Below are 24,936 nucleotides of genomic sequence, written 5' to 3' on the forward strand. Positions count from 1 at the left end.
ATCCCAAAAACCCTAATAAACATATACCCTCCGGGGCGACTAACTGCACTTCTCGTGTACGTTTTTTTTTCCAGTAGTGCAGGACGCCTATCGCTCTTTCTCCTCGACATGGATGAAGTTATTTGCCGATTGGCCAAGGTGGTAACTCGACAACAACGCTTCGCCCAGCAGCTGGCTCAACGTCAGGATGCCACCGACCAAGCGATAGGAGTGTTGAGAGAGGCAACAGCCGGCTGCGTACCCTTACCAGATGCCAGAACAAACACTCATGGATGAGCCAATGCCAAGCAACCAGGGCTCTCCCGGACCAAACCCCCCGTCTGGCTGTCAGGATGTGCGGTGCACCAGTCTGTGCCATCCGGAGCTCCGAGACGAACGGTCTGGGTGGATGGGCAACCTATTTTCGCCACGCTGGCCTCGCACGGGCGGTAGGTCCTGTATCCCAATCCCCTGTGTCCATGGGGATACCCGGAGCGTACCGGCCCGCCAGGTAACAGTGGCGCCGGTCCCGGTTCATGGATACTGGAGATTGGGATTGTGGATGACTTACCTGTCCCGATGTTGCTGGGCGACGGGGCCAACAGCGACGGTTCCCACCCCAAAGACAGAGGAGATTCCAACCCGCACTGATGGCTACAGAGAGCGAACGGGAGGGGGGTTTTAATTACCTGATATCTTTTCTGACCATTTCCAGCAGATAACCGGAGGCGGTTCGTTCTGCCAAGAGCAGCGGGAGGATGACCGGCTACGGAACTGCTGGTCACATGTTAAGATAGTGGATGGAGAAGAGCGTCAACCAGGTCCACGTCCCCTCCCGTACTTTGTGGTCAACGAGGGTCTGTTGAACTGCGCTGCACTGAGGCGGGGGGAAGAAAAACTTCTCTTAGTGGTACCCAAAACCAAGACGGAGACAATCCTCGAGCTGGCACATTCTTATCCCATGGCGGGACATCTGGCGACGGCTAACACCATCCAGCGCATCAGGGATCGGTTTCACTTGGCAGGCCTCGAGACCGAGGTAAAAAGGTTCTGCCAGAGCTGCCAAGTGTGCCAACAGAAGTCACCACAGCGCACCCCGCCCAGCCCACTTATTCCACTTCCAGTGATCGAGGTGCCCTTCAAGCGCATAGTGATGGACCTTATAGAACCGCTGCCGAAGTCTGCCCGAGGCCCAGCGTGCCCAACGAAGGTGGTATGACCGGCCCGCACAACCCCGGAAGTTCCAGCCGGGCGATAGAGTACTGCTCCTGACACCCACAACAACTTCAAAATTCTTGGCATCGTGGAAAGGACCATAAACCATGGTGGAAAAGATAGGGCCAGTCAACTACCGCGTCCGCCAACCGGGACGCAGACGGGAAGAAAAAGCTGTATCACGTTGACCTCCAGAAGAAGTGGTTTGCACCTCCAGCCCAGATGGCGGCATTCGCAAAGACCAAACCACCAGTGATCCACATGGGAGAACAGCTGTCTCCGGACCAGAAAAAAGAGCTTCAGGGCCTGGTCAGTCAGTTCCAGGATGTATTGGCGGAAGAGCCGGAGCAGACTAGAATAGTTCAACACGAGATCCAAACACCACCAGGAGTCTTCGTTAGGCAGCGGCCCTACCTAGGTCCCTGGTCCAGTCCCATTGTGATGGTCCCAAAACCAGACGGCACTCTCGACTTCCGTCGGGTCAACGAGGTACCGAAGTTTGACGGATATCCAATGCCCTGAGTGGACGAACTCCTGGCCCGGCTGGGGAAAGCTCGATTCATATCCACGTTGGATCTAACCAAGTGCTACTGGCAGGTGCCCCTATCCCCAGAGTCAAGGGAGAAGACCGCATTCAGCACCCCCTCCGGACACTGGCAATACACGGTTCTGCCATTCGGGCTTCATGGGGCACCTGCCACGTTTCAAAGGATGATGGATATCCTTCTACGACCCCATCAATCATACGCCGCAGCCTATATTGATGACCTGATACCCACGTCCGCAGATTGCAGAGAGTGCTGAGGGACCTAAGGAAGACCAGCTTAACGGCGAATCCAAAAAAATGCCATCTTGGACTCGCCGAAGCCCAGTACCTGGGATACAGGGTCGGAGGAGGTCTTGTCCAGCCATAAATCAAGAAGATGGAAGCCGTCCGGAATGCCCCCCGACCCTTCAATAAATCCCAGGTACGGGCCTTCCTTGGACTAGTGGGCTACTATCGATGTTTTATCCCATGTTTTTCGTCCATAGCCAGTCCCCTGACCGACCTGACCAAGAAGGGGCAGCCAGACAAGGTGAAGTGGACTCTGGAGACAGAACAGGCCTTCCAGGTCTTGCAGAAGGCCCTGGCATCTTCCCCGGTACTATATGCCCCGGACTTCGGCTGCCCCTTCACCCTTAGGACCGATGCATCAGACACGGGCTGGGAGGGGTGCTGTGCCAGACCCAGGACGGAGCAGAACATCTGGTAGTGTATATAAGCCAAAAACTGACGCCAGCAGAAGGCAGGTACGCCACCGTAGAGAGGGAGATCCTGGTCATATAGTGGGCAGTCCAGGAGCTCCGATACTATCTACTAGGAAGGAAGTTCACCCTAGTGACCAACCACGCACCTCTACAGTGGATGGCCAAATCCAAGAACACCAACGCCAGGGTCATGAGGTGGTTCCTAGCGCTCCAGGACTACCACTTTACCGTGGTAGATCGAGCCGGGACCTCCCAGAGCAATGCAGACGGTCTGTCGAGGATGTGGTCAGGTTGGACATCTGGGTCAGGTAAACCCCTCCCTCCAAACACTTCTCTCCATCTCCCCACAGGACGATACACCGGACTAGGACGACGCTTTGAGGGGGGTGTGATGAGTCACCCCTGCCGCAATCAGCGTCGCCATGGAAACAGGAGAAATCAAAGCAGCACATCTGCTGCTTTTCGGGATCATCACCAGCGGCTCGTTTACTGACGACTACAAAAGCCGCTGGGACAAGATCACGGGTGAGCAACGTCTCCCAAGCAGGGAAGCATAACCAAGCCTTTTCCTCTTCTGCACTTAGGCGCCGACGGATGAGGGCTCGTATCCTCCGGGAGAACGGACCAACCGGGTTCCTTGGTTATCTTATCCTGAAAACCCTAATAAATATACCCTCCGGGGCCACTAACTGCACTTCTCGTTTATGTGTCGTTGCTCTACCCGTGACATATGCATATTGATATTTAATTTATTGTCATATTAAACTGCACCAATCAAAATAAGCCACAATATCAGGATGACCCTGCGTTTTTAGTTTTGAAGCCATCTTAACAGGAATAACAAACCTGGAAATATCGCAACTAGCCAATCAGAATCAAGTTTTGAGAAGAGTTCGGTAATTTTATTGTTAGTTCACTGTGCATTAACTTTTCAGTATAAATACCTATTCTGCATTTATAGTTCATGCCAATCATTTTATCAACAATAAGCAGATAAAATATACTTTTCCAGCAAATCACACTACACTGATGTTGCTGTTGTCACTTGATGGAAACTACAAATTTAAATCAAAACTATTATCCTCTGACTTGTAAAATATCATAATCTCTCACAAGAATTAAGGATTTTTAAACCAGTTGAATTTGGTTCGAAGGAAAAACAGATGGAGGATCATATGTAGTACCTCTTTTTGAACAGATGGTTCTCTCTGAATCGTTTGCAAGAGTGAATTGGCCAGTTTAATAGTCTTGGTATGTTTTTCACCATCTGTGAGAGCTTCCATAAGGGTGAGGCAGGAAAGAACCTGCAACAAGGGCATCACCAGCACAGAAGAACCTGGTGGAGGACTGATCTCAGGTGGCACAATCTTCACAGCTAAGAGGCAAGAAAAAGCATTCTTAAGTATTGTATACTGCGTATTATTGGTTGTTGGCGGATTAAATGTACAATTCATGTTAATAGCATAAATAGAGGTGGCATAGTGTGTGTAAACTTTGAAAGAGACTTTGCTAGGAACTATCTGTAAGTTACCACATAATAATTTTCCTTTATTGTGAAATTCCTTCAAACATAAGATAGGTAGGACCAAACTTGTAATCTACAAGTTGTATCAATAGGAAGTGTTCAGATGGTTAGAGGAGTTTTTACCGAGCTCTAGGATAGCAGTTTGCTGGGAGGTGGAAGCTCTAAGAAGAAGAAGGGAGATGCCCATGATCACCTGCTCAAATGGGAGTTCCTACAGTGAGAAAGAGCACAGTCAGACAACTGTTCAAAAAAAAAAGCAATCCATGAGGGAACGTCAAATGCAATCTGCTTTGGGCAGAAAACGTTGCTAACCATTCATTATAAAGATAAAAAAGCTATTATTGTTTATTGTTATTTATCGAAAAAAAAAAACTGACCAAACAGAATATAAAGACAAAAGAGAACTGGATTAAATGGAGATTACATTTGTTTACCACTAGTATATTCAGTTCTAATGTATTCCCAAAACAGTGCAATGTAAAACATACTAGTATAGGAAAATTGTGCAAAAATATTAAAATGATGTCTATTTATTAAGCAAAAATTCCATAAGGTGCTAGTAAAAATTTGGGTTTGCAGGTGGACTAAACTTTCTCTTGTAAAACACATTGTAAACATACTGTCAAAGGTAGTGTTAAATTAGTAAAATACACAAGTTACATTGACACTTTTGCAATCTTGAAGTATATATTCATTCTTTTGTCATGATGTGTTTGTCGAAATAAAACCCTTAGCCTCTGGGCTGCTAATGTTCGACCAATTGGGCTAAAGGAACACATTAAATAAAGGAGAAAACATTTACCAAACCAAAATATATTAATTTACATTTTACACTGATGTAATAAAAGATGACATCAACCGCTGAAAAAAGTACATTAACATTAGACTACATTTTTGCAAACGTAAAAAGCTGGTTTAAATAACAGTCTAAGCAAGCTGGTCTTTAGGTGTTCTAGTTAAGCTGTTAGTGGTCAACCTTGCAAGCATTTAGTCATGTGGACTATCTTTTTTGTGCTTTTTGTTGATTTTCATGGTACCAAAGTGCTAGACATGAAGTGACAGTAGTGCTCTGGAATGTCCAACTCACCTTTGTGTCTTGTTCCTTCTTCACCATACTATCAAAATAAAACACATTAACAGAATAACATGACGTGTGCACTCACCTCTGCATATGCAGGTATTAGCTGGTGGAGTGTATGAAGCAGAGACATCAGTTCTCCTCCCAGTTGCACACTGAGGTGACAGGCACACAAGAGCTGAAGAGCAAGCTGGGGCAGTTCCTTCTTCCAGACACTTGGATCGGTGAGCAGAGCAGAGCTCAAAGACTCTACAAAACAGCCGAACTCCACCAGTGCTGTTACACTATCCACCTATGGGCCATGTGCATGAGGATATTACATGAACCAAGAATCATGTGAAAATTAAGTATTTCAGTTAAATTAACCAGCATTGTCTTATAAGTTTCTTAAAGCAGAGTAAACATATTAAGCAGAAAGTATGGGTTCTGGTTAGATGTTCTGTGAGGATGCACTTGTGTTTTAAATCTCTTATTATTTAGCATAATACATTTGTTATTGATATAGACAGAATTCTAAAAATATATATTTGGTGCACTGCAGATTGGTGTGAAAGCAGATTACCTGAATTTCTGATGATTTAAAACAACATATTGTGACATCTTAAATATACACATTATTTGTTAGACATCTTCTGACCATTACTTTGATCCAGGGTATTATAGAATCTATATGCATTGTTTTATAATGTTAAAGCTGTTTTCATTTATTATGCATTTTTCCAATTACTGTTTTAAATTAGAATATTATTCTAATTTAAATCAGTAATTAGAAAAATCACATCTTGATATTTTAAAAGAAAACCGTTAAAAATGAGCATAGTGGAATTGAAAATTAATTTATGGAAATTAAATTTTGCTACATTTAAAGTAATTACGGGAGTAATGTAACTGTGATAGTGTAAAGCTGTAAATAACTGGTGCAAAAAACACTGACCAATATGAGAGTTCCTCAGGAGAAAACAAGAAATTCTGTGTCAAAAAAAGACTACAGTGGGTGTCTAAGCTTTTTGGGAAGTCATAAGGTAAAGCAAGACACCATATGATATTCACAACATTTTTTTAATATTAACCTTCTTGTTGAAACCTTCCAAGGATCTTAGTAGAGCTAATTTAGTAAAGCACAGTTAATAGGCCTACTCTCTTCTAGCTTACCAGCATGTACGGAAACAGGTCAAAGAGGCTGCGAATCAGTTCGCGGCCCACCCTAGTGCCAGTCGGCCCTTTGCCCAGCTGGCTATCAGACTGAGAAGCCCCTCGTGGCTGAAGCAGGACCCTGAGGAGACTGTGTCTTAGCAGGGCATTTTCTGATAACCTCTGTGGCTCACAATACAAGTAGCGGAGAAAAGGAACCAACATTTCAACAAACACTGGCTCATCTCTGAAAAACACCAACAACATCAATAGAAGTCTATTAGAAGACACTTTTGAGAGACATATATTTCACAAAATAGTAGATTTAGATATTTAAGTTTCATGTTAATGTAAAAAAAGGCTCTCAAAATCTACAATTTCTTATAGTGTGTTAGAAGCTTTGATCACTTAGATCTGGAAAGGTCTCATACCTGTCAGCAGCCAGCTGAATGAAATCGTCGATCTCCTGGAGAAGAGCGGGCCAGCAGTCAGGACGGTTTTCCATTATTGTGATGTAGGGGTGTGGGAAGCTTCTAAGATCAGAAATGTTAGAAAACTTATATATTTACATATAAAATCCAATATTCCTGTATTGTACTATATTTCTAATACTATATGAGGGTCACTAACCCATTTGCATTTCCACATTTTTGAACAACAGTACAAAAAATACATTTACTGAAAACATCAAAAATAAATCAAATCTATATATTTTAGCATCTTCAAAGTTGTCACCCTTTGCCTAGAATTTGCAACTCTTTGCAATAAATGTTTGAACCAGCTTCTACGATCTCACTGGTTTGCTTTTAAAACTGTATTGATAAATTTCCCATCTATTCCTGAGCTCATATAAATGATATAGGGATGGTTTCCGGACAGGGCTTAAGCCTACTCCCAGTCTAATTTATGACTGGGAATGACTAATGACTTTTTTAAAATTAAACGAAAATTCACTTTGGTCTTCCCTCGAAGGCCAAAGAAGAATTAATTTATACTTATGCATAAAACTCTACTGCCAATTTCTCTTGGATGTCTACAGTAAGTAGCCTTGTGACCCCAGAGCAGATTGCTGAGTAGATTTGAGCAGACGGACACAATGAGCATCAGTGGGCATCTCTCATTAATCATCAATCCCTCCCTCGACGCCCACTAAACTAAAGGCCAAGCACCAATCCCAGGGCAGCACAGAGTCCTCCAAACATAAATCTTCTTACCAGGGAGAAACTCAGGAGAGGTGTTGGGATATTACACTGATTGTCATTTAACTCATTGCACTATTTCAGCTCAAAATGGTCATAAATAAGCTTATACAGCAGACATAGAAATTAACTAAATATTAATCAAATCATCCTCCCTGATAAAAGCCAATTGTAGCTCTATGTAACAGCTAGAAAGTTTAATCGCTAAGTAAAACTTGTTTTCAAGACTAACCCAAACACAAATGTCTCCAAAGGCAATTTGTAAGAGGTCCAATTGTCATCTTAACATGACATTAAGAAAAAAAGGCACTTGCCTGATTGAATATGGACAGGTGAAGTTCACTCCATTATCTCGTCGACTTGCTTGAATTTGTAACAACCGCCCGACCACTTTTATGAGCCCTTGAACATTCCTGTCCAGACAAGAATCATCAAAACATATGAAATGTGGAACGCTGCATGCACACTTTACAGACTCAATGGTCACCTTGCTAATGTAGAGAAAGAGAGGCAGGGCTATCAGGCACTGCGCAAGCAAAGGTCACTGCAAAGGAAAGTTTGTGTTTCAGTCTTGTTATAGCGGAGGTCAAGTAGGGCAAAACAATTATCTAAAAAGAAAAATGTAGCGTAAAAAGTAGAAATTGATTCCAAACAAATGCTTTTGACGTCTTTTGCCTTCATCTGGGAAACCACTTACACTTCCCGTTAGTATAAAGCTGTCAAGTGTTCCATTCGAGACGATACTACCTGCCTAAAATTCACTAGATAGTAGACTACATAGTGCATGGATTATAGTATGTAAATAGTTCAACTATATTTCATGTTTCCTAGAGTTTATTCAGCATATTAGAAACAGAAAGGAAGAGTACCCATTACATTGTGGAATGGAATACATGCTCTGGTTTAAAGTGGTAAGTAACACAGATTTTTTACACAAACAGAAATGATATACACTGCACAATTTGCATACTCCATACTGCAATACCAAGAGTAGTATGGTGGCATGACATTTTTAACAAATACAATAGAATATTGGGATGCAATAGTTCCCATTCCCTAACAAGTGAAGCGCTTCTCATGCATTATAAATCACCAATGCTTGGTGACATGTGCTGTGTTTTATTTCGAACCTTCTTCTCTGTGGTCTGTACTGCTGCACACCAAAGTACATCTCTCTGTATGTATGGTTTTGATTACTGTATAGCTTACTAAGTCGAAAGGCATATCTCATCAGTGAAAGCAATTCTTTTTTCCGGCTTTCATCTTGCCTCCCTGCATGGGCCTGGCACGCACTGTGCATAATGAAGCCATAACTTTCCAGTGGAACTTACTGTATATCACACTGAAATGCAATGCATTTGAAATCACGCAAGCAAAGAACTTGCAGAAAATACATACAAAATTTTGTGGTTGATGATCATCAAATACAGGATTGTCAAATGTATTCATACTTTTCACATTATTAACGGCTAAACACTGCGTTATTCTATTAATTTTAAGTTTTACTTGTCTGCTCTTTTGAGACTGGCTCAATGCACAAAAAACATGCAGGCATATAAACTAACAAGAGAAAACTTCAAATTTAGTCACAGTTCAGGAGTTTGATTTCCCGGGAACACACATACTAATAAATGTGTATCTTTGAATACACTGTAGGTCTGAAGAAAAGGATCCCCCAATGCATAACTGTAAATACATTAAAAAAAATATTTCCCTTTGCATTAGGGCCAGTGAAATAATATTAGCAGAGCAAATAACCGAACTGAACTACCATCAATGTTTCTAAGCTATGATAATACATTTAAAAAAAAACCATCTCTTTTCATGTGTTAAAACATCAAAATTCAGCTCTGGGTGGTGAAAAGGGTAGAATGTGTGGGCAGCAGCTTTGTGTGACAGTGATGACAGCAGCAGCCATGTTTGTTGTGTGCGTCTGTATGAAACACAAGCAGGTTGACGGAATAGACAGCTTTTCAGATGTTTCTTTTGATGTCTGAATATGCAGATGTGCATCCTCTCCTGTGTTTTGAATCCAAGAGCCAAACTCCTAAAAGGTGGTAGATCCTTTGCTTATCTAGCGCCTAAACTTTGGAATATTCTTCCCTGCACGGTCCGGGAGGCAGACACACTCTGTCAGTTTAAATCTAGACTAAAGACTCATCTTTTTAATCTTGCATACACTACACCTCCATAATATTAATCCTCAGAGGATTTAGGCTGCATTATTTAGATCAACCGGAACCAGGAACACATCTAACAACAAATGATGTACTTGTTGCATCAAAGAGTGCAGAACAGTACTCTACTCTCAGCCAGTCTTGTCTCTTTGTTCCAAGGTTACCGCAGGATGCAGTTCATGCCCAGACCTGATGGCAGAGCTGAGAATGGGAAGCGGTGACCTGACAAGTGCTAAGAGGATAGAGCTGGATAAAGGACGCGACAACTTTGTTTTTCCTACAACATTTCAAATGCTATTAGATTGTTAATGATAATCTTTAATCCTTAATTTTTATATTTTTACTAAGCCTTGTTGTGCAAGCACTGTTGAGCTTGTGCAGAGGCAGCAGCTTTTGCCAGAGGGGAACTGGAATACCCTGGTTGGGCCTGGGTTCCCCTGAGGTTTTTTTTCTCGATGGGAGTTTTGGGTTCCTCACCACCGTTTGCATTTTGTTTTGCACTATCTGCCTGGCCGGGGGGGCTGCTTTAGAATTCATACTTGTATTAAATGTGTCTCATGTACAGCTGCTTTGTAACAATGAAAATTGTAAAAAGCGCTATATAAATAAAGTTGAGTTGAGTTGAGTTAAAAAAAGGAGGTCTTCAACCGAAATTGCCTACTCTCATACTACAGCGGGGAAAATAAGTATTTGACACATCAGCATTTTCATCAGTAAGGATATTTCTAAGTGGGCTATTGACACAAAATTTACACCAGATGTAGCCACCAAGCCAAATATTGAATTCATACAAAGAAATCAGAACATTTAAGTATACAAGTTCAGTCATAATAAATAAAGTGAAATGACACAGGGAATAAGTATTGAACACATGAAGGTAACAAGGTGCAAAATGGCATAGAAAGCCAGGAGATCACATGAAATCTGTCAGTATTGTGAGAGAAACCCTGCCCCATATCAGTACTAATTGATATCAGCTGCTTTAGTCCTAATTGATGGCCTATAAAGGCTTCTCATTACCTAGGAAGCACACAGGAAAGACTTCATGATAGGTAGAAGCAAAGAACTCTCTGTAGATCTTCGTAATCTTATCGTTGAAAAGCATTTGGATGGGAATGGTTATAGGCGCATTTCCAGAATGCTGAATGTTCCTGTCAGCACTGTGGGGGCCATTATCCTGAAATGGAAAGCGCATCAGTTCACCATAAACTGGCCACGATCAGGTGCTCCACGTAAAATCCCTGTCCGAGGGGTCCAAAGAATAATCAGGAGAGTTCTCCAAGAGCCAAGAACCACTCGGGCAGAACTTCAGGAAGACCTTGCATCAGCAGGTACTGTTGTTTCAAAGAAAACTATAAGCAATGCTCTGAACCGCCATGGCATCCATGCAGGGTCACCACGCAAGACTCCATTGCTGAACAAAAAGCATGTTGAGGCTAGGTTAAAGTTTGCGAAAGAGCATTTGGAGAAACCTGTGGATTATTGGGAGACTATAGTATGGTCGGACTCGGAAGAAAGCAAAATTGAACTTTTTGGCAGTCCTTCTACACACCATGTTCGGAGAAGAATTGGCACTGCCCACCACCCCAAGAACACCATACCAACAGTTAAGTTTAGGGGTGGAGGCATCATGGTTTGGGGCTGCTTTTCAGCAAGGGGTACTGTCAGACTTCATATTATTGAAGGCAGGATGAATGGAGAAATGTACCGGGACATTCTGGATAAAAATCTGCTGCCATCTACCAGAAAGCTGAAAATGAAAATAGGGTGGACATTGTAGCAAGAAAAAAGTGTCGGAACAGCTTTATAACGCATCTTTCTTTTGCAAAGTTGTACTTCTACACCTTCTTGACCACTGTAAAGTACACTGAAAAAACAACTAGCCACAATATAGAAATGTTTTAAAATGCAAAAACTTTTCTTATTTATGTTTTTTTTCCAAATTACTAATAAAGAGAATGTTATTTCAGTACTTTATTGTTGTAGTTATGTTTTAAGTTGACTAGTTAAGCAAAAACGAAAAAAATAGAAATAGAAATTGTGAATCGGTCAAATGTTCTGAAATAATCTAGATTAGATTTTTTTTGCCAAATCGCCCAGCCCTACACTGAAGATAAGACTAGCAGAAGAAATTGACGGGAAATCTCGCAACCACCATTGAAACAGAAGCTGCAGTCCTTTAGACCCATGTTTTAAGAGCTTATCATTCCTTGACACTGACAACGAAAATAAGCATACTCCACAGTGTTTGATCTGGCAGAAAGTTTATCCACAGAAGTTGCGCAATATAGGGATCATGTAAGCATTACTGTAGTACTATAGTCGACAGATGAGGGTGGTCTATTCAATAAAAATAAAGAACGATTTCCAAAGCTCGCTAAAGCAGCTAAGCGCATTCATTGTATCCCCTCCACATCCACACCATCAGATAACTTCTTTTCAAATGCTGGCTTCATTGTGAATAAGTCAAGAAGCTCACCTCTTTCCAACAATGTGGACAAGCTGTTTCTCACGCGTAATATAAAAAATAGATTGGATGGAAATAGTGACGGTAAATTAGCTTAATTTCCCCTTTTTCCCCTTCAGACTGATTTTTCTATTCTTTGTGTCTGGTCAAGACTCATTGGTCGGCTTTGTATGGCAGTTTGAGCTGATATTTTTCCATTTGAATTGTATACGTTTTGTTTAAATTATTTGCTTCACATTTAACGCCCCGAAGGCCTGCACCCCAGCAGCATTGGAGCGGAAATTCTGTCTGACAACATCTCAAAGACGCAACGCACCATTTGACTAGTAAGTACAAACTTTAACCATAGTCTGTGTTCCTCTCAGCCAACTGTTAAGAATGTTACTGCTTCCAAATGCATAGAGACTGTGTCTGTCCACTGAATAATACAACTAAATAATAATTTATGTAAAAGTCAGATAAAAAAACCCTTATCGTTATTATAAAAGACAATATATTTAATGAGCAAAACCAACACCTAAAGTTTGGGCTACTTAATATTAGATCACTAAATCCAAAGGCAGTTATTGTAAATGAAATGATCACAGATAACAGTTTTGATATACTATGCCTTACTGAAACCTGGCTTAAGCCAAATGATTATTTTGGTCTAAATGAGTCTACTCCAACAAGCTACGGTTATATGCACGAGCCACGTCAGGTTGGTCAAGGTGGTGGTGTCGCAACAATCTTTAGAGACTTCCTCACCGTAACTCAGAGAACAAAGCGTACATTTAAATCATTTGAAGTGCTTGCGTTGAACATAATTGTTCCAAACAAAAGTAAAAAAACATTGCTTTCTTTTACATTGGCTACTTTGTATAGACCCCCTGGGCCTTACACTAATTTTCTAATAGAGTTCGCAGACTTCTTATCGGACCTATTGGTTAAAGTCGATAAAGTACTGATTGTCTGAGATTTTAATATCCACTTAGATAGTGCTAACGATCCATTAGCAGTGGCGTTTAAAGAGCTACCACACTCTTTTGGTGTAACGCAATACTCAATAGACCTACTCATCGACGTAATCGTACACTAGATTTGATTATATCTCACAGAGCCGATCTAACAAATATCGATATTATACCTCAAAGCGACGATGTTTCCGATCACCATCTTATAACATCTACACTGCGCACTGCAGAAATCAGTTGTATATCTCGTTATCGACAGGGTAGAACAATCACCTCAACTACTAAAGATAGTTTCATAAGGAACCTGCCAGATCTGACTACTTTAATAACCTTGCCAACAAATATAGAATCGCTCGACGACATGACCAGCAACATGGGCACTATTTTCTCTAATACTGGTTACCAGTTACTTTTAGAATCAACTTCAAAGTATTATTAATTGTCTATAAATCACTTAATGGTCTAGGACCTAAATACATCTCAGATATGCTCATTGAATATAAATCAAACAGACTTCTCAGATCATCAGGATCAAATCAGTTAGAGATAACAAGGGTTCATTCAAAACAGGGGGAGTCAGCGTTTAGTCATTACGCCACCCGTAGCTGGAATCTGCTTCCAGAAGACACCAACAGTAGCTACTTTTAAATCCAGACTAAAAACACACTTGTTTAGCTGTGCATTCACAACCTGAGCACTGTGCTGGTTTACATCAACTGCACTTCTATTTCTAATTTATTTTATTTTTGCTCTTATTCTTTTTATATATACACTAGGGATGGGCATTTAAAGCAAAAATAATATTCGAAGATCGATGAGAACTATTCGAAAATTATTCAAAATTCGCAACCCTCCCCCACATGGACGCATTTACAGTATTACACACACACACACACGGAGAGAGAAAGAGAACATTTACGCTTTAAATCCGTATAACCGCACACTGCTTTATGTATTATGGAATAGGAAATCTTACATCAAGCAATACATTAAGATAACGTGCTGAAACATTAATATATTAACAATATATTAACAGTACTTATTAACAGTACGTCGATCACCTAGCAAGATTTTAAGATTGCTGACCTGTGGATGGACCTGCTGGGTGCTTCGCCCTCAGTTGACTGTGCATCGTAGTTGTTGATCCATTATAAACCAGCTTTACATTGCAGAGTTTGAACTGCACTTTATTCTCATTCATTTTATTAAAGGACCCCACACAGAACTCATTTTTGACACCGTCTCAATTTCCCGTATCTGTTATGCCACGCGGGTCTACAATGTGCCTAACTTCCTTACCAATTCTTGTGGGAAAATGTTTTCCTCTAATGTCTCTTGATTGACAGCCTTTAGGTTTTAGGTGCGTCGTTATTGGCAGCGCCACCCTTTGGTTACATGAACGCGTTACGTGTGAAAACACGGCGAATTGTTTAAGATCGCACACAATATTCAAAATTCTATAATTTAATAAACTATTCGAATATTCGAAATTCGTGACTCATCCCTAATATAAACTCACAGTTTTAATCAATTTTATTGCTGTTTTATTGCTTCTTAAAATCTAAAGTATTTGTGATCTTAAATCATTTGCATTTTAAAGATACGTTGTATTTCTTTCTGTCTATCATTTTATGTAAAGCACTTTGAATTGCCTTTGTGTATGAAATGTGCTATATAAATAAACTTGCCTTGCCTTGCCTAATACATTAGAATCGGTTGCACCTATGAAGTCAAAAAATATTAATGAAAAAATCATAGCACCATGGTACAATAGCACCACACGCGCCCTAAAAAGAGAAACCCGTAAACTGGAGCGCAAATGGAAACAAACCCAATTAGAGGTCTTTAAAATTGCATGGAAAGAGCGTGCAAACTGCTACAAAAAAGCACTAAAAGCTGCAAAAGCAGAGCACCTCCGTAACCTCATAGAAAATAACAAAAACAATCCAAGGTTTTTATTTAGTACAATTGCTAAATTAACAAACAAACAGACTTCCCCTGACCTGGCTATTCCGCCGCACCTTGATAGCAATGAATTCATGAAATTTTTTGCAGAGAAAATCGAAAAAATACCAAACTTAGACCCCAACGAACTTGGAAGCTATACACCGATTTCAAATCTCCCGTACTTGTCTAGAATACTAGAAAAAGTTGTGTCCACTAAGTTGTGTACTCTCCTACAAAATAATAACATACACGAAAAGTTTCAGTCTGGCTTCAGACCGCATCATAGCACTGAAACTGCGCTTGTTAGAATTACAAATGACCTTCTTATTGCATCAGATAAAGATAACATCTCACTCTTAGTCCTGCTTGACCTTAGTGCTGCTTCGATACTGTAGACCAGTGGTTCTCAACTCCAGTCCTCAGGCCCCCCCTGACAGAATACTTTGGATGTCTCCCTATTGAACACCTGAACAAGTTAATGAGATAATGAAGTGATGATTGAGTCGTTAATGATGAACAGGTGATGTTAACAAACACAATCACTAGAATAAAAACCATAATAGTGTTGAGCTTTCATTAAGTGTGGCTCTTACCCTTGATTTATTATGTTACATTTTTTGCTAGCTGAAATAGTTTGTTTCTGAAGTATATTTATAAGAGCCTGACAAAAGACAAAATTATTTCGTCCTGCTGTTGGTAATAGCTGAACCAATGTTGGTTGATTTTTGGTGTGTCACGATATTTGTCAGACTTAAATCCCCCTTATTTGTATCTATCTTATAACAATTTAAGAAGGTTTCATTCCAACAATTTTGTCTTTTGTATGGCTGTTCAGAAACACACTATAACAGCTGATATAAAAAATAAATCAAGGGGAAGAGCCCCACTAAAGGAAACATTATTATGGTTTTTGAACTTATGATGTTTTCTTCAGCGATTAACATCACCTGTTCATCGTTATTGATCAATCATCACTTCATTATCTCATTAACTTGTTCAGGTGTTCAATAGGGAGACATCCAAAGTATTCTGTCAGGGGGGGCCTGAGGACTGGAGTTGAGAACCACTGACCACAGGTGTCAAACTCCGTTTCTAAAGGGCCGCAGCTCTGCACAGTTTAGCTCCAACCCTAATCAAACACACCTGATTCAGCTAATCAACATCTTCAGGATTACTAGAAACTTCCAAACAGGTGTGGTTTAGAGCTGGTTGGAGCTGAACTGTGCAGAGCTGCGGCCCTCCAGGAGCTGAGTTTGACACCCTTGCTGTAGACCATAAAATACTATTAGATCGTTTACACGATTATAACGGTATTTAGGGACAGGCACTAAAATGGTTCAGAACTTACTTAACAGACAGATATCAATATGTCAATATAAATGGGAAATCGTCAAATCTCACGCAAGTAAATTATGGATTACCTCAGGGATCGGTTTTAGGCCCTTGCTTTTCTCCATATACATGCTGCCCCTTGGCAACATTATTAGAAAACATGGAATTAGTTTCCACTGTTATGCAGATGATACTCAGCTATATATCTCATCAAGACCAGATGATTCCTTCAAACTATCCAAACTGGCAGAGTGCATCGAGGACATAAAACATTGGATGACCAGTAATTTCCTTCTTTTAAACTCTAGCAAAACGGAAACATTACTTATAGCACCAAAAACACGTAAACAGAATATTTTCGATTACAGCCTGCAAATTGAAGGCTGCACTGTTACTCCAACAAATACAGTTAAAGACCTAGGCGTTATATTAGACGGCAACCTGTCATTTAAAAATCACATCTCAAATATCAAAAAAGCAGCCTTCTTATACCTTAGAAATGTTGCCAAATTACGAAATAGTTTGTGTGTTGCAGACGCAGAAAAGCTCATTCATGCATTTGTGACCTCAAGACTCGACTATTATAATGCTCTACTTAGTGGTTGTCCTGGATCATCAATAAACAAACTACAGTTAGTTCAGAATGCAGCTGCCAGAGTTCTTACCAGGTCAAGAAAATACGATCACATAACCCCAGTTCTATCATCGCTTTACTGGCTACCCATTAAGTATCGTATTGATTTCAAAATTCTTTTAATTAATTACAAAGCTTTAAATGGTTTAGCCCCTACTTACTTAACCGAGCTTTTATCAAATTACAACCCATCACGCTCTCTACGATCTCAAAACTCAGGACTTTTGAGGACACCTAGGATAACAAAATCCACTAAAGGGGGTCCAGCTTTCTCATACGTAGCACCTAAACTCTGGAATAGCCTTCCTAATACTATTCGAGGGTCAGACACACTCTCCAAATTTAAATCTAGATTAAAGACAAATCTTTTCAGCCAAGCTTTCACTTAATGCATAGTTAATGAACAGCAGCTACGCTAATTATTCTCCTTCTGCCTTCGCCGCCATGTCCAGATGATCGACATATGCCCATCCCCACCTAAAGATTACGCCATTTACAGCTGCTGACTGATTGACCATCCCAGCTCCATCTAAGGCAATTCCACCACCACCCAAGAGAAATACGACTATCGGACCATCCCAGCTCAGACCACTACATCCCCAACCTAGAGCAAAGACGGACTACTTGTCACAGTAATGCTGAAGTTACACTTGGTATTTAATGCTAAACTTACATCACATGTCAGCAGTTTGAATGTATGGCTGCATTCAGTGGCCCTGATTGGAGGTTGTTGTGTGGGTGTTTGTGGGGAGTGAGGGGGGGGCTCGTTGGTTGTGGGGATTCATCTGCTGGGGCTGTGGGGGTCCAGTTAGGCCTTGTTTTGTGGTCGATGTCGGACAACAAGGGAATAAAGCTACAATATGCCATTACTATTTTCCCTGGTTGTTCCTCTGTTTTCTGGTGTCGATCGTGGAGTGGGACCGGGTTGAACCTGCACGGTTTTCGGTGAGTGGGACTTTCTGGGTTACAGATGGTGGGCTCTCCCTCTTCCTCGTGGATATTTGCTCGGTGGCTTTTGCTCGGGGTCACCGAGTGCAGCTATGACACGTCAGAGGGGATCTGGCCCTCCCAGCTGAGCCTGGTGTCTGCCGAGGTTTTTTTCTCCATTAATCAATCATTGGAGTTTGGGTTCCTCGCCACAGCAGGGCAGTGTTGGCTTGCTCACCAGGAGACTGCATTTATTTATTTATTAATTAAATATTATTTATTAGAATGATCTTGCTTGTTCTATAAACACCATGCACTGTGCTGTGTTTTACATTTTCTGATTTTCCTGTTTGCCCCTGTTAAGCTGCTTTGGAACAATGCACACTGTGAAAAACGCTATATAAATAAACTTGAATTGAATTAAATTTGTTTAAAATATATTTGTTATAAACCATTTAGCCAAAGAACTTAAAGGATTATTTTATTTGTGTTGTCCTGCTTCACAATTTCCAGTTGACAAATGTCTTCTAGTAATCAGCTTTATTTATTATCCAACTCGGGTCCAATATAAAAATGCAAAACTAACGCTTCTGTTATCAATGTTATTTAATATAACCGGTCTGATGCCATTCGGTCAGGTGACATTCCCCTCGCCATAGTAGGAAAAAATGTGCAATCTCTAACAAAGATTGACATTTGCTCATGCACTATTAGACCTCAGTTAAATTTAGATCGATCTGCATGTTTTTAACTGATAAATTGAAGTTGACGCCATTGTTACTGTTTATTGCTAAAAGCAAAATTTTATGAATACATGTGCACCGAGGGGGGCACCGACCAATCACAACAGCCTGAGAAGTGGAAGCCAATCACGAAAGACCTGGTCAGCTTTACCAATCAGAGCGTTTCGGAAGGAGGGACTTTATATAGACCGGAAGAAAATCCAGTCGTTTTGTTAGAAGAGGGACAGCGTTGAACAATAGACTTGAAATATGTGAAATATGAAGCGTTTCTTGAAATTAGAAGCATGAACATCCATTGTTAAACACCCAAAAAACATAATCAAAGCCTCTAAAACAGCCAAAGACTGGGTCCTTTAAAGAGTAGGTAGCATGAGATGTTGCCGTGTTTGAAAGTAAGCTGTCTGCCAAGTTGTAAATCCGAAGGTGAATAAATAACAAAGTTATTTGCTTGTAAAAATGGGAGTCGACTCTGAATCACACAAACGAGACGTGGCTACCTGCCTACGTTTTGCACAGACTGACGCGAATATATCTCCTCCTTATTTCTCCTCCCCCAAACACTGTCGCTCGTTCGTGATGCGTGTGTATCATGTCTAGAGCCTGTGTTCTACGGTGTGACACCAAGTCAGTCTTATTTCAGCTACCAAAGGAAGAACGTCTGAGGGAAAAATGGCTACAATTCATTTTTCAAACGATACCACAGGAGTATAACCCCAGGGTTTAACTATGCGCGCGTCATTTCAACTAAGATTGGTATAATAATCTTGGCGCGTTCACTGCAGGGTATGTGAAACGACTATCCTTGAAAGAGGGGGCAATACCAGCTCTATTTGGACCTGTTAGCTCCACCGATTAACAACCTGTAAGTGTGACTATTCATTTTTGTCTGAACTTCAAGAAATATTTTCGTACCTTGGGCCCTATTTTAACGATCTGAAACGCAAGTGTCAAAGCGCGAAGCGCAAGTAATTTTGTGGGCGGGTCTCGGCGCTGTGGCTATTTTCCCGGCGGGATAAATGGCTCTTGCGCCCGGCGCAAATCTAAAATGGGTTGGTCTGAAGTAGCTTCATTATTCATAGGTGTGGTTTGGGCCTAATGTGAAATAAACCAATCAGAGCGTCATCCAACATTCCCTTTAAAAGCGGGTGCGCAAGTTCCATTATGGATTGCTATTATTATGGCGTATTTACCAGGCGCAAAAATATGAGCAAGCTCAACTCAACTGGTAAGTTGAAGACTAAGGTTTTTAATGTACTTACATTATGGTAAAGGTGATTTCACAGTCTTTTTTTTCAGTCTTTCAGTTTTTTCAGTTTTTCAGTCGATTTTTTTTTCCTGGTTCTTGACGGACAAACCAATTTGTCAGATGTCCTTATATACATATATGTCTTGCCACTATTGGGCAAACAGGTCTGATCCTTAATTACTACAATTAGCCTGAATAATTTGTAAGCTAGATTTATGCCTATTTTTTCACATCTTCGTGGCACACCACAATGATTTCCGTCATCTCATGTGTTAATATTTTTTTAGTGTAACAATTTATGATTTGCAAAAATAACTGTTGCATTTGTGTAGATTACATGAGCAAAGTGTATCCGCGTTGTGCACGCTATACATTATGGTCAAGCATGCGCCCTTAAAATAGCATAATGAACAACGCGCAACGCGCCACTGACTTTAGACTAGGTTTTTTCTGGTCAGTGGCGCAATTGTTTAATGGAACAGCAAAATAGCACCAGGGATTGTTTGCGCCGGAACACGCCTCCTTTTTTGCGCTGAACCACCCAGGGAGCGCAAGTTCATTCACTAGTTTAGCGACGTGCTTCTGTGGAGGGAAAAGCGCGCTCTGCGCGGGTGCAAAATAGGAATGACACATGCGTCGGTGTACAAAGTCAATTGCGCTGGGTGCAAGATAGGACCCCTTATATGTGTGTTTAGCTAATGCATATAACACTAACATTAGCATGTACCGTTATTTCTGGGGTGTTACAGTTTGTTTATCTGGCTATTAACTTTGCATTTTGACACATTTGCCGCAAGTGCACCTATATAGATATTTTTGGGTGATACTACAATAATTTTTCATAACAGCGACTCGACTTTCTAAAATGCTCTATGTACCATGACAGCGCACAGTTAAGGCGAAATAATAGTATTACTAACGTATTAACAGTATTTCAAGAAAAAATATATATTTTATTTCATTGATGAGCAAAAGCACAACATGCATGTTGTCACACTGGGAGTTTTTATGAAAAGAGTTGTCACTTGCCACTGACAAACATCGTGCTCCAGTCGTGGTGGAGTTTTTTGTGGATTAGCGTCTTCTGATGCTTCCTCGTCAGACTCGGGCTTAAATTGGTATGGTAAAATCGCCATCTCTAGCTACACAGATAATATACATGACATCCAACCACATGTAAACCGTAATCCTGTAATGATGGTAGTGGGGTACCATTTGCGACAAATGATGAACGCGTTTGACCAATAACAACAGACTACACCATCTGACCAACCACATGACACAAGGTTAGCGGGTAGGCGTGGCCTAGACGGATGAATCGCGGAACGAATCATTTGAGAGTCAGTCAAGAAGTAAGGTACGAATAACTGCCTATTATTACAACATTATTGTGTTTAAACACATTGTATGTACATAAACGTGTTGTTGGACACTCCATAAACCAAAGTAGGGCCTAAAAATCAAGATAAGATCCCATCAGGGCTCGGCAGGGTGGTTAGGGTGTGAGATGCATCACACATAGCTCTGTATCAAAAATAGAATTTGTTAAAAACTGTGAGGTTATGTTAGTTCCTCCTTTTAAGGCTATTACATGGTTCTTCAAAGGGGCCTACCTTGCAGAGGGCAAAAGGTTGAGGGTGGTGTTGAGGACATATTGCAGATCAGCATGTTCCTGGTCCACAATCAGCAAAAGAGCATCACAGCAGGCTGAGCGGACGAAAGTATCATCACTGCTGCACTGATCCCATAGAGTCTCCAGCGCTCTGCCCTGTACAAGCACAACATTTGTGTGTTCCTGTATTTAGCTTTTACTGTATTTTTTATTAAGTACATTGGGCAACGCGTGTTGTTATAAATTGGGCATATTTTGCAAAAAATGACAATTTAGTTTTTAACAACCCTCTCAACTCTTTTTCCCCTCAAACAGTCCCTTGTTGCTTTTGTGACAACTTTAAAGCGAACACCCTCTCTGCATGTGATAAAAGTTGCATAACTGTAGTAAGTAAGGTCCAATTAGGTCTGAAATATTTTGCTCCGTCCAATAAGAGCTTCATTGGATAAGCAAAGCCCAGTGAGTGTTCTTATACATTCCTAAAGTTTCACAAAACAACCTACCTTAAATTGTGGGACACAAATGGTCTGAAATGATAAGAGCTAAAAGAAATAGTTGGCAAGATACTGTTTCTCTGAATTACAGTATCTTCTCAACTATCTATGCTTATTTCAGTTACTATACCGTGATTAAGCAGGTAAAGTTCCCTGAATGCTGAAAATAAATTGTTAATGAACGTAAACAGTATTGTGTTTCATTTATTTATCAAGCTGATGTTTAAAAGTTACACAAGTAAATTAGCAGTTGTAATGGAGGACATATTTTAGGACTCGTGAAGTTATTTTCGTTTGTAAAGTATGATATGTACATTGAACTCTTTATCTAAAAAATATCAACCGAGAGCATATGTCTTTAAATACAGACCATTTCCTTAAATGTAAAAAAAATCTAGTTTTATTTCTTTATAAATTTAATCTTACATATATAATTAAAACTATAATTAAATATATTTGTTTAACATTTTGATTAAATTATAAATGTTCTGTAGGTTGAATTTTGTTCAAACGTTTGTGTAGTGTTAAAAAAACTAAACAAAAAAGGTTCAAAGTACTTACTTTAGTGCTGGTTTGAGAAATCTTCTCATTTAGGCCTTTCTCTTTAAGTACTGAAGTGACCAGGGACCTCACAGCCTAGACGAATAAAAAATTTAAATAGGTTAAAACATAACAGGAAAATCTGTATTCCTTGGGGGTTCTATAGAAAATTCTTAAAACAAAGTGTTTCACCTGAGCTTGAATGAGTGTGCTTGGGAATCCAAATCTTGTCTTTAAGTTTTCAGTCATCTTCAGAAACCACGACTAACGTTTCCTCCAAAAAACAAACAAACATGCAGATTAATATTGAAATTGGCAAACTTAACAGGGTAACTGAGTAATTAACAATATAATGTAGGGCAGGACTTCATGTATCTATTAGCAATTGGATGGATCCAGAGGGCAGATGGATAGAGATGACAAGTGGTTAAAATGCTGTTAAGATAAGGATTGATTTCATTTAACTGATGTGACGTCATAAAATATTTTGAACTTACTCTCACTGGTGACAAAAAATTATAAGCGAAAGAGGTCAATTAGACTTCAGATTCATTTTAAAACACAAAAGAGTGCAATTTAACTGAATATCAAGTCAATAAAAATATTCAAAAATCAACAATTATTTCCTGAAAGAAAAAAAACGAGTAGAAATCTCACACTATTTATAAAGAACACAAAAATGCTTCCAAAGTTTGGGAGCCAAGACACGAATAAAACCTTAAGGGATATAATTAATCATAACATATATAACAGTAAAATTAGAATAATAAAACTGTAAACTAATGTAGTCTCAGGTCAAACGAAAAAAGGCTTGAGACACTCTGCCTTGCATCTAAAATCAGAGGTTACAACCATTTGACAGATGGCACTGGCAACCACATCAATGAGATGCATTATTCACAAGTCCCTTTTGCCAAAGCATCAATGTCTGTCCAGTTGAAGACCATCGGTTTTGGCATGTCAAGTTGTCGCATAAGAATCCCGTACAGAAAGTAATAAGATAATCAGTAGTTGTGTGACTGACTCTGAGCCAGTGAAAGGAATAGTTCAACCAAAAATGAAAATTCTGTCATAATTTACTTACCCTCTTATAATTTCATATATGTATATATATATATATATATATATATATATATATATACACAGTTGAAAGAAAAAGTATGTGAACCCTTTGGGCTTACTTGGATTTCTTCATAAATTGGTCATAAAATGTGTTCTGATCTTCATCTAAGTCACAACAATAGAGAAACACAGTCTGCTCAAACTAATACCGCACAAACATTATACGTTTTCATGTTTTTATTGAACACAACATGTAAACATTCATAGTGCAGGGCGTATTTTCTTCTGTTGAAGCCATTCTGTTGTTGATTTACTTCTGTGCTTTGGGTCGTTGTCCTGTTGCATCGTCCATCCTCTGTTAAGCTTCAGTTGGCGGACAGATGGTCTTAAGTTTTCTTGCAAAATGTCTTGATAAACTTTGGAATATATTTTTCCATCGATGACAGTAATCCGTCCAGGGCCTGAGGCAGCAAAGCAGCCCCAAACCATGATGCCCCCTCCACCATATTTCACAGTTGGGATGAGGTTTTGATGTTGGTGTGCTGTGCCTTTTGTTCTCCACACATAGCTTGTGTGTTCTTTCCAAACAACTCAATTTTGGTTTCATCTGTCCACAGAATGTTTTGCCAGTAGTGCTGTGGAACATCCAGGTGCTCTTTTGCAAACTTCAAACGTGCTGCAATGTTTTTTTTGGACAGCGGTGGCTTCCTCCGTGGTGTCCTCCCAATGCTCCCATGAAGTCCATTCTTGTTTAATGTTTTCCTTATTGTAGATTTGTCAACAAAAATGTTAGCATGTGCCAGAGATTTCTGTAAGTGTTTAGCTGACACTCTAGGATTCTTCTTCACCTCATTGAGCATTCTGCGCTGTGCTCTTGCAGTCATCTTTACAGGACGACCACGCCTAGGGAGTCTAGCAACAGTGCTGAACTTTCTCCATTTGTAGACAATCTGTCTTACCGTGGACACATGGACATCAAGGCTTTTAGATATACTTTTGTAGCCCTTTCCAGCTTTATGCAAGTCAACAATTCTTGATCGTAGGTCTTCTGAGAGCTCTTTTGTACAAGGCATGGTTCACATAAGACAACGCTTCTTCAGAACAGCAAACTCAAAACTGGTGTGTGTTTTTTATTGGACAGGCCATCTTTAATCAACACATCCCATCTCATCGCATTGATTGGACCCCAGGTTGGCTGACTCCTGGCTCCAATTAGCTCTTGGAGAAGTCATCAGCCTAGGGTTTCACATACTTTTTCCACCCTGCACTATGAATGTTTACATGTTGTGTTCAATAAAAACATGAAAACGTATAATGTTTGTGCGGTATTAGTTTAAGCAGACTGTGTTTCTCTATTGTTGTGATTTAGATGAAGATCAGAACACATTTTATGACCAATTTATGAAGAAATCCAAGTAAGCCCAAAG

At 40.2% G+C, this 24,936-nt stretch overlaps 1 protein-coding gene across 4 annotated transcripts in view; it reads right to left on the reverse strand.

Moving 5' to 3' along the window:
- Nucleotides 1-24,936, reverse strand: part of focad (focadhesin) — a 69,501-nt gene that overhangs the window by 42,901 nt on the left and 1,664 nt on the right. For 3 of the 4 annotated variants that reach the window (XM_056744133.1, XM_056744123.1, XM_056744111.1), the window contains exons 2-10: nt 22,640-22,721; nt 22,469-22,543; nt 21,415-21,569; nt 7,690-7,788; nt 6,608-6,709; nt 6,198-6,423; nt 5,131-5,337; nt 4,091-4,178; nt 3,627-3,817 (exon numbers count right to left, since the gene is read on the reverse strand). In XM_056744133.1, the coding sequence (XP_056600111.1) occupies nt 3,627-3,817; nt 4,091-4,178; nt 5,131-5,337; nt 6,198-6,423; nt 6,608-6,709; nt 7,690-7,788; nt 21,415-21,569; nt 22,469-22,543; nt 22,640-22,696 (1,200 nt within the window). In that variant the 5' untranslated portion in view covers nt 22,697-22,721. The remainder of the gene's footprint in view (nt 1-3,626; nt 3,818-4,090; nt 4,179-5,130; nt 5,338-6,197; nt 6,424-6,607; nt 6,710-7,689; nt 7,789-21,414; nt 21,570-22,468; nt 22,544-22,639; nt 22,722-24,936) is intronic. The other variant, XM_056744117.1, reaches the window with a different exon arrangement.

This window comes from Triplophysa dalaica, chromosome 1, assembly GCF_015846415.1.
Source record: "Triplophysa dalaica isolate WHDGS20190420 chromosome 1, ASM1584641v1, whole genome shotgun sequence".
In the NCBI taxonomy this organism is placed as follows: Eukaryota; Metazoa; Chordata; class Actinopteri; order Cypriniformes; family Nemacheilidae; genus Triplophysa; species Triplophysa dalaica.